We start from the raw sequence: 10,511 nt of genomic DNA, 5'->3' as shown, positions 1-10,511 counted from the left end.
GGTGACAGCACGTAAATCCTCAGAGCTCTCTGAGAAATGACAAGTCTTTTGCAACTTTGCCTTTGAACTCTGAAGGAGTTATGATGGATGGTGGGTGGTGGTGGTGCCCAGCTGTACTCTGAGGGGCAGTGCAGCTTCTGACTCCCTTGCATAGTTTTTATCCTGACATGAAGAATAGGTGCAGCCAAGCTGTGTGCTGGTGCTGAATCAGGCAGTGTGGAAACTGCCATTTCCTTTCCAAACACCAGCACCTTCAGCAAGGTGCTTGCAGCCACCTTGCACACTTGGTGTCAGGCCAGAAGCCATTCCTATAGCATCTGCTCATACTATATACACGTGTAACGTTAACTTACCTGATTCCTGCTGTGGGTTTCTCCACAACCGCTACCGCATATCCCTGTCTTATCAGTGTGGTGGCTTTGGGAACAGCCTTTTCCATTAAGTTTACCTGACAACATGTCCCACTTCAGGAGCAGCAAAACAATGCCTTGCCCTGCTGATGCTGAATCATTACCTGGCAAGAGTTTGGGAACCATGAGATTATATTTTATTGTAGTATATTGCAGCTGCAAAAAAAAGTACTGGATTTGGGGTTTATATCTTGGTGAGGATGATAAAATCTTTAGATCTGGGACTTTTCCTTCACAGCTCTCTTTGTAAAGTAATTGCTCTCCTAGTAGTGGCAAGAGAAAGGACATGCTCATTTATGATGCTCTAAATCACACAATTCATTTCCAAAGACAAATAGCAAAATCGTAGGAGAGAGCTCTGGTGCAGGCTCCTTCTCGAACTGTAAACACTGCAAGACAAACCATCAATATTTGCACAATGTTCAGCCCAGCCCAGCGCAGATTCTCTAGAGGGAGTGTTAAGAGTCATGCTAATAGGACTATTAAATCACACTGAAACCCTTCTTACAATATATACAATCTAACAATAATTGTGCATGTGTGCGCCCAGTCCAGTGGGTTGTGACCATTAAACAGCAGAACCACAAAACCCATGATGAGGCCAAGTGTTGCAATATGGCCTCCCACTCTTCCCCCTGCTTATCACACGTGTTGCAGTGGCTGGGACCCTTTCTGGTGCTGCCAATATAAATCAGAAACCACTTCTTAGAAGGGGCGATGTGAGAGTGAGTGTGTTACTGTGTGAGCTGTCACCAGATGTGCCAAGGACTGTGGATTGAAAAGGTGTGTGTGTGGTGGGGAGGGAGAAGCATTAAAAATACCATTGCCACGTTTCCCTCTGGGCTTACACAAATGTGACACAGAGAAGAATTAGGCTTTTGCAGTTTCATGTTTCCTTGACCTTTTGGGAGAGGAATAAAAAAATGGATCCAGCTTCAGCTCCCAGTTATAATGCTGAAAGCCCAGGGCGAATATAATACACTGGCTCCTGAGGTGTGAGAGCAGTTTCATATTGTCTATTGAAAAATCAGAGAGAGAGAGCTCGAAGGTGTAAATAATTGAACAAAGACCAGATGAGTTGAAAGCTTAACCTCTGTCCCAGGTGGGTGTAATTATTGGTGTTTCAGTGTAATTATTGGTGTTTAAGGAGATTCATTCACCCTCCTCGGGTGGGATTTCTGACTTGGCATCAGTGCAAGGTAAAGCAGAAAACATTTGGCTCCTATAGCACAATGTCCTCTTACCGTGTGAGTGACATGCCACAAGGAAAGGTTCCCAGACAGCAGCGTCTCAGCAGACAAACCCTGGCAGTGGCAGCTACAGCTAACGCATGTGGCAGGGATACTGTGACAGTGCTCGCATCGCACTCAGTTGACACTTGGGAAGGCCTTGTGCCTTTAGTGTTAAGTTCACACGCGCTAGTTGACATGAAAACACTTCCAGTCAAAAATCATTTCAGAATGTCGTTATATTTGCTCATGCAACTGTCGACAAACAAAACCTGCCTGGATTACACTTCAGTGACAAACTCTGCATGCTTCAACAGGTTTTCTTTGTTTTGGCTTCGTTTCCTGATTTTATTCCTCACCTTCTATGAAGAAATTTTTCAGCTTAAAGAGGACAGCTATGGAGGGTTGTCTGCTTCCTACCTGAGATCTCAGCATTGCCTGGGAGAAGCTGATCAATATGAATCATCGCAATGAATGCAGTACTACACACAAGTAGCTTTTTTCCCCTTTTGTGTACAAGCACAGGGCTATTAAGCAAAAGACAAGAAATGTGTGGAGAACACCACGGTTTGCTAACATATGGCTGGGTTCCCAGGTCCATGCACATTCTTGCAGACAGGCTACAGTTGTCATGATGCTATTGCCAGGAAAGATGTAAACAAAAGGAAACCTCTGGTTGCCAGTTAGGTTAGTAATACAAAAGAGTACTTCATAGAGTCTCTCAGATTGATACACGGTATCTGTTTATCAAAGATGTTATATGTAGTCATACATCTTCACTGATGTAAGTCACCGTATTTTAAGTGGTTTAGAATCACAGAAGGATTTACTATGCGGTAACACAGGGCATTGAGCAAGGCCATAGGATCTTCCTTCACAGCATCATGGGTCAAAATTCAGGTGTTTCAGGCATAGCTCTTCTGGGTTCACTCAGAGACTGGCAAATGGGCATGTTTCTATTGAAGATGCTAATGGTTTGTCTTTATGCCTCCACTAAACATCACAGCTGGCAATTAGCCTGGGGTGAAGTCTCCTTTCTGTCCCAACACTGCAGATACAAGTGTGTAACCTCACTAAAAATCCAACACTGGTGTTTATGCTAGATTAAAACAGTTGCTAGTGAGATGAAAACAAGACTCACTCTTTCAAACTCATGAAAGCTTACTTCATTGAAGTAACAGCCGTGAACTGACCTGGATTACTTTTGGGTCATGTTATTTGTGTCAAGTCCATGCCATGTTCCCCCAGAGCTGGCATCATTTCTGTAGCCTGTGACAGCCCTGCCCCGTGGAAGCCCCAAAATTGCTCAGGGACTTGCATCTCCCCTGCCCTCATGTGGCCACCCAGGGGCTCCTTGAGAGCATGATTCTGCCCTGCCACATCTGGGGCTTGCAAATAGCACGGTGGAAATTGTGGTTGTGGTGGCACTGATACACTGGGAAGGGATGTTGGATATTTAATGAAACATCACTCCAAGATGGGAAGGAATTTTCCCCTTCAGCTGTTGCTGCAGATTGGGACAGCAAACGCTTTGGTCACGGATTAACTTGGTGGTATCCAGGCTCTTCTGCCAAGTCTCTCTCCTTCCTCCTGCTTTTCTCCTTCCCTAGGGCTGCTCATGGCACTCCCTGATTTGGCTCTTGGTACCAAGGCCCATGCTCTCAGTTTTGGCCTGGTACCACAGCATGGTAAAATGCATTTCAGTTGTGGTACATGACCTGTGAACTGCCTGACTGATACCAACTTTTTTCCCTTTTGTTGTCAATTATTGAGTGGAGACATGAGGAATGACACATATTTAAGTGCATCAGTTATCTCCATTTCCTTCCCTTTATACCTAAGCTAGCCATGATTTGCCAGAACTATCTAGAAATTGAAGAAGTTTCAGTAATTTTTTTTTCAGGCGGTAGGAAAGACTTCTTCCCAAGACTGACAAAGCAACTGGTGAGCAGTGAGTTATTATTACAACCACTTATTAAAAAAAACCAGAAAAAACGTGCTGTAAGATGACAAATAACATAGCCCAACTCATGCAATGCATTAACATTTCAGTGCTACATACTTTGTGGAGCGTGCACAGCAAAAGCAGGGGCAATCACAGTTCTGGTTCAAGGACTGCAGCAATCCAGTCTTGAGCGTATGCTTACAAAGTGATTCCAGATTGCAATTCTGAGCACCGATAGCCAGTACAATAGGGAAAAATAAGCCATACTAGTTTAAGGACATGACTTTGATAATTCTCTACTTAAGAGCCAGGGACAAGTGGTAGGCTGGGCATTCCTACTGGGGAAATAGGTTAGTTACATCAGAAGGGGTTACTTTTGCCATTCAACATCTTGGATCCCTAGTCCTGGTACCATCTGCAAACTATGACAATTGTTTCAGCATGTTTGTTCACACAAGTGACTTATCTTACCTTAGTAAGACATTTCATACCCATAAAACATCCACCACGCTCTGTTCTACTGCTTTTCTTTAACTCCAGGCAAGGCCTGTCCCTTTCCCCAAACCTTTTGATAGCTTTGAAACATGGCAGAGTGTTGTTGTCAGTGCAGCTCAGGGGCTGGGCAGCGATTGCCTTCTCTCGGGGCTCTGCAATGCTCTAGTAGTTCTCCTCTTTGAATGGAGCTGGCAAAATCCATAATTGCTTCCATTCCACTTGGCTAAAAATGAGGAAAAACCCTGCATGCCGCCACAGAGATGGTTCAGTGCAGAGTTGCTATGATGAAGGCCTCTGAACCAGGAGTCACCCGTAATAGGCGGTGGCAATGTCACAGCTCAGTTTGTTTTTTAATATATCTCTTTATTTTCTCCTTTCATCTGGTGTTTTCTTTCCCCCTGGGTGGAGCACAATTGGGAAGGTGATGACTTACCTACCATAGCTCGGTAGATCGCAATCTGGAACTGGCAGAGTGTTAACACAATGCCCCAGCAGAGCTTTTCTGTCTCTAATTTCTATGATTATGTTATTACCGGATCAGCGAAGAGAACCATGAAAAACACAATTACCAGGAAGCCCTTTTCCTTTCCTCATCCCTTTGTCTCACTGCAGATCGGGCGTGTGACTCACAGAGCTGTATTCGCCTGCACTACTGAAAAGGGTGCTACCTGCCAATGGGACCTAAGCGTGGGAAAGCCTGACCGCTGGCTGGAAAAGCCAGTCACATCATGTTTTGCGGCTGACATGCAAAAGCGTCCTGATGAATCAAGTGATAGCAGCTACCTTCTCCTGCCACAACAGCAGCTGAGCAGCAGCGCAGAAGACAGGATGTAAAAACTTCCCCACTGTGTACAAAAGCATGGGAAAGGGAAGATGGTTGTGAATGAGCTTGCCATGGCAGGAGAGCAAGTGTTCTTAGGTCACTGGAATAGCATCAGTCTAAAGGGAAGGGGGATGAGTATGTTCCAAGTGTGGGTGCTGGTCCCAGGTGAAGCCATCCTGTGCATCACAGGCTGGTGGGGTTGAGCCAGCCCCATTGGTTGACACATAATGGGAAAGGAGAACTTCATGTGCTGACTGCACTCCCAATCATGAATAAACCTAAGACTACAGTGACAGATGCCAACAGCAGCAGAGCAGCCAATATTTGTATTATTAATTGCTATAAAAAATGTCAACTCAAAGTCAACGCCAAATCTCAACAGATTGACAACAAGCTATACTTGTGGGGAAGGCTCATGATTTGATCTGGAAGGGAACACTGACAATAAATAGGGATAAAGTTTTCCTGAAGCATCCATGAAAGGCAGGACTATGAGCCATGGTTTGGATTTCTTCATTCTTCTGCCAAAGAACAGCTTGAAACGTATCTGTTATTTTATGCCCTCTGCTCCATTCTCATTACGAAAAGATACCAGCCACCTCAGAAAGGTTTTTAAATAATAAAATGTTTTTTTTTTTTTTCCTATCCCTGGTGCCTCGGTTTATCAGTGACCAATGAGAACATAAATTCCAGCAGATGAGGAGAAATCCCTTCCTCTTGGTGGTAAATAAACCTTTAAACAGAAGTTTCCCTGCATATAAATCCCTGGCGCAAGTCCTTCTGATCTTCCTGTGCTGGGGGTTAAAGCATGGGCAGACGGTATGTGGTGCAGCATTGGCATGCTATTGATATAACTATTAGGCTCTACAGATTGAATCAGAACTTGTTTAAATGCTCACATGGCCATGAGCAACATCACCCAGGTTGTATTTCTATGGTATTTAGCGACTGTCTTTATTTCACATACTATGAAAAACCCTGTCTAGAAGCAGGATTCCAAGTGAAGGAAGCCATCTCTGCCAGGGATCTCTTTGCCCCCCCATGTTTCATCCATCACTGGAGATAAGCGTGAGATGAAGTGGACCAGTGAGGGGAAAAAGAAACAGGCGGAGGTTTCTTGCTGCTCCTTTTGAAATCACCAGTGTAACTCCTGTCATCTTAAGCAGGGTTTGGCCAGGCTCCGTGCAGAAGTGGCTTTGAAGATTTTTCTAAGGCTCAAGGCCTTGATCATGGCAATATTTACACCTGTGAGTAACTCTGTGCAGATGAGCACTTCAGTGGTCACAGCGGGACGCTGCACATGAGGCTTTGCAGGATTGGTCTTAAGCAGTAAGTGCTTGAGAGAAACATTCTGCTTGTCGTGCTTTTATCCTTGACCACATCAAATGTAACACCTTGGCAGTCCTGGAAGAGCGATTTTGCATTGAAAACCCACAGCTCTTACAAGCAGTGCATTAATTATTTTATTAATTTGCTCTTTTTACATTATGGGAAACATTCATCTATTTACATTTTTCTGTCCACACACAAACCAGATAGATAATCCTATGGAAACCCAAATCATTAAGCCATAAAACCACTCTTCTCTCTCTAAAGGCTTTCACATTTGTGTCTTTTGTTTCAAATCAAAAACATTTTTAAAATCACATTTGGGAATGCAGGTAGGTCAGTGATTTACATTCCAGTTACTTAAAATATGCATTTGACCATTTTCCTTAAAAAAACCCCAAACAAACAAAAAACCCAATAAATTCACAAAGATACAGTTTAAATTAAAGTGATAGTGCACATAAAAGCATTAAGGGAACACCAATAAATAAACTGAAATATATTACAAATAAATTATTTCTATTTACCTTTTCAAATATTAAAAATCTTTAATCCATTTCTTCATCTTTCTTTACAAAAAGATTATGAGAATTTTATGGAAACATCTGCAAAAAATATAATAAATACTTTTTTTTTTTCTTTTTAAACTTTTGAAGCAGGAGACAAAAACAACCTTTTCTAAAATTTCCCCCAAGAAAAAAAAAAAAGGAGCAATAGTTTAGTCCCAAAGTGAAACAGAATATAGGCATTTTTAATATACACTGGGCAGGTTAGACTAAAAACAAATAGTTACAAATTATACTAAAACAGATGATCGAGCAAATATACTAGCATTAGAGTCAGTAAATGAGTCAAGTGGTTAACTAGTGGCATTCTAGGGGCAGAATTATTCTATTTTATACTTTCTGGTCTTGGCTCTACTGTTAATACTTTGCTAAAAAACTAAGCAAACATTATAATAACCTCTCCAGTGCCAAATGAACTAACAGGCATCCTGCTAAGAATAAATTCATCTAAATTAGATATGAAAAATATTCTATGACATACAAATACAGTAATTTGTAATGTACAGGACGAGATAGTCTTTGCTTTTCTGCATTTTTAGGTGGGAACTTGCTGGGTATAAATTTCTGCAGCCACTTGTCAACCAAAGTCTTAACTCATCTTTCATAAAACGTTCACAAAACTAAGTTAAGTCTGCAACACAGTTGTGAATGTGGACTCTCACCTGGATACTGCTTTGAATATTTCAGTACAAATGAGTTCCAAATAGTTAATACTTCCTATGACTATATATGCTCAAAAGTGGCAGTTGGCACTATTACATACTGCAAACACGGTGATGTTTCATTGCTGCTAAAAGTTAAACGCAGTGTTTCAAAACTAGCAAATACACTGCTATTCAAACACCTAGAGGGTCAAACCGTTTGAAGCTCCTGTAACACAAAGCACTCTAGGGTTACACTGGATTTCTGATTACTCTAGTTAAAAGTCATTTATATATTAAATTATTAGCCCTTATCTTGTAAACCACAGCAGTAAATATTTGTGCCCTGTTTATAAAGACATAGCTCAGATATCAATGGCTTTGAGAGGTAGCAAATTCTCTAGTGGTTTTAATATGCTCTCATGAAAATACTTGGTGCCAGAACCTATTACCTCTCTTATTTTCTTGAATAAAATTAAATTAGCACCTGGCTATGATGTCGTAGGAAAAGAAGCTGTCTGCCGTGATCTTGATGGATAGTTTTAGCAAGACCTTAAGTTTTTGATGACGATTTTGAATGCTTTTTAAGTGCAAGCTGCAGAATTACACCACCCTGCGCAGTGGGATTTTTCATGGGTCAGATCATCTGTACAAGTTTAACAGTTATGGGCACAGACAGACAGCGCTGGCACCCTGTGCCCCTCCATGGGGGCTTGTCCCTCTGCCTGTTCCCATTAGGAATGGAAAGCAGCCTGCCTTCCTCTCCCATGTAGCCCTGCCCTGGCAGCTGGGGCGAAAAGCTCACAGGGACCAGTGGAGGGGTCCAAAAAGCATCACCATGGGGCTGCACACAACACCAGGGGCCACACAGTGTTCATCTGCCCTGGACCAGCCCTGTCATCCAAACCAGATCACAGTAATTCTGCTTTCAGCAGCACATGCCAGCTAGGCACACATATGCACGCACACACACTCACATGCACGCACACAACTTGCTTTCAGCAACATGCCTGACATAACTTTCCTAATGTTGGCACAAGAGACCCTGGTAGCGTCATGGTCAGCACTGCTCCAGAGGAGCTGGAGGACAAGCTCCTGCCTCAGCCAGGGTGACACGGGGAAACAGACATGCAGGGGCTGACCTCTCAGGCTCCTCTCCAGCCCTATTGTCTGCCAGTTACCCCCACTATTAATGAGCTACTTGGGATGCATACTTTTCGTGATTGCAAAACAATGGCAGAAGCCATTGGGAGGAAGGCTTGTTGTGAAAAAAATTAAGTTCATATTGATCCCATAACTTGTGAAACATACTTTATTGTTCTTGTTCAAATGGGTATTTTATACTGCTAAGAGGAGCCTGAGTGAGAAATTTACTGCTAGATACGGACTGTTTGGTGATAAGCAGTCTGAACTGTAGCATACAGCTGGCTGTGGATAGAGCAAAGCAAGCCTGGTCTGGGAAAGAAAGCATCAGAGGCTCCATGTACAGCAATTCGCCTACAGGTGTCTGTGTGTGGCTGCGTGGACGTGTGAGAGCGGATGGTCCCACCGAGATTAAGACATCAACAAAACCAAACTTCTTTTTTTCTTTTTTTTTTTTTTTTAACCAATATAATCCATACAATACAATACAAGAGGAATTGACAATACAGTACAATTTTAAAAATTCTTAATACTTGGACAAGAAAATCCTTCTTTTATGTTATCTCTTCAACTGTCATTGCTTCTTATCTCCTTCCTTTTCACTCTTTTATTGCCTTTCAAAATAGATTATTTCCCTGGAAGATCGAATTTACAATCTTCTGCTGATTGAAATGTTTAAGTAGTGATTGATGAAATAAAAATGAGGCAGTTTGTGCAGCAGAGTGTGCAGGTATCTTTCCACAGGAACTTTTCTATCCCTCGCCATCTCACCTGCGGGATATACTTCCACTTTTTCACCTTGCAGAGCTGTGTTTTATTTTCTCCCCCACTTCCCTATGCCCACCCCAGCCCCCTCCCCATATGTGACTCCTTAAATTCAGGTGAGAAGGTGTGATTTGGAGGTTTAAAGTGCGCCATCTGCTTTAAAAAAAAACAGTAATAAAAAGAAGGGAATCCGAGTCTTAGTTCCTTTCATCTTTTGTGAGGAAGACGGCAGAGTCCGAAAGGATCACCCTGCATGACTGATATTTCCAAAGTCCCCTACAGTTTGATATTGCTGTACACTGGGTAACAGACTAGCTTTAGGTCAACTAAAGATCATGAGTAAGTGAAACGGAGCATCTACTGTACAGGTGGCAGGTGTGTGGAAGTCTGAGCGCTGCGTTTATTTGTTTGAAACAGAAACGGAAAAATAAAGACGGATCGTACTCGTTTACATGAGGCAAAGTGGCAGCATCAGTACATGTGACAAAGCATCGTGGTGGCATGGGCGAACCTTCAGAAAGCAAGGGTGATTAGAGGACATCTCTCGGAGGACCGACAACTACGCCACGGCAGTGGAGTTCACTGGGAGCATCGGGGCGGCTGCATATAGAGAGAGGGGAGGGGGAGAGGAGGTGGCAGAGAGCGAGAGAGAGAGGAGGAGGTACAAATACTTTGTGGTGACCTTGAGCAGGAGCCTAGAGGGGCAGATTATACATGAGGCTTGTCTTGCCAGAGAGAGTCCTCCTGGTTGGATCCCTTCATAGCCTGGTCTGGGCTTCGGGGATGTATATCTCAATGCTTTCGGCGCTCTCGGTAGCTGAGTTCTGGCGGACCGATGCAGCGCGCTTGGCAGCCATCAGCCGTTTCCGGGCCTCTTGACGCTGCGAGCTTTCCAGAGAGCGTTCTCGTATGAGTGGCACCTGACCTTTCGATGGCTTCTTTGGCACTGGAGGAGGGACCCTTCTCTCCTGATCAAAGCAGAAGGTTAATGGCATTATACAGCTTCTCAGGGAAAGGCGGGAAAAACTAGGATATGTCAGTAGTTAGAACACACATTTTACCTAAGGTTTGTTAGCTCTTATCTGCCTTTCTGTCTTCAGTGAACTGGTTTTTGTGCTCAAGGTTTCATAAGCACAGGGCAAGGGCAAAGGGCTACTTCTCCTTG

The 10,511-nt window shown here is 43.2% G+C and overlaps 1 protein-coding gene across 5 annotated transcripts in view; it reads right to left on the bottom strand.

Moving 5' to 3' along the window:
* Window positions 1-6,342: 6,342 nt before the first annotated feature.
* Window positions 6,343-10,511, bottom strand: part of DLGAP1 (DLG associated protein 1) — a 405,562-nt gene continuing 401,393 nt past the window's right edge. For all 5 annotated transcript variants that reach the window (XM_057397547.1, XM_057397548.1, XM_057397549.1 and 2 more), the window contains one exon: window positions 6,343-10,314. In XM_057397547.1, coding sequence (XP_057253530.1) covers window positions 10,105-10,314 — 210 coding nt within the window. In that variant the 3' untranslated portion in view covers window positions 6,343-10,104. The remainder of the gene's footprint in view (window positions 10,315-10,511) is intronic.

Source organism: Pezoporus wallicus, unplaced genomic scaffold (genome assembly GCF_028554395.1).
Source record: "Pezoporus wallicus isolate ANWC-B61680 ecotype Strahan unplaced genomic scaffold, APGP_CSIRO_Pwel_v1 contig_227, whole genome shotgun sequence".
In the NCBI taxonomy this organism is placed as follows: domain Eukaryota; kingdom Metazoa; phylum Chordata; class Aves; order Psittaciformes; family Psittacidae; genus Pezoporus; species Pezoporus wallicus.
Note: the sequence above shows the minus strand (reverse complement) of the source record. Positions and strands in the feature narration are given on the sequence as shown.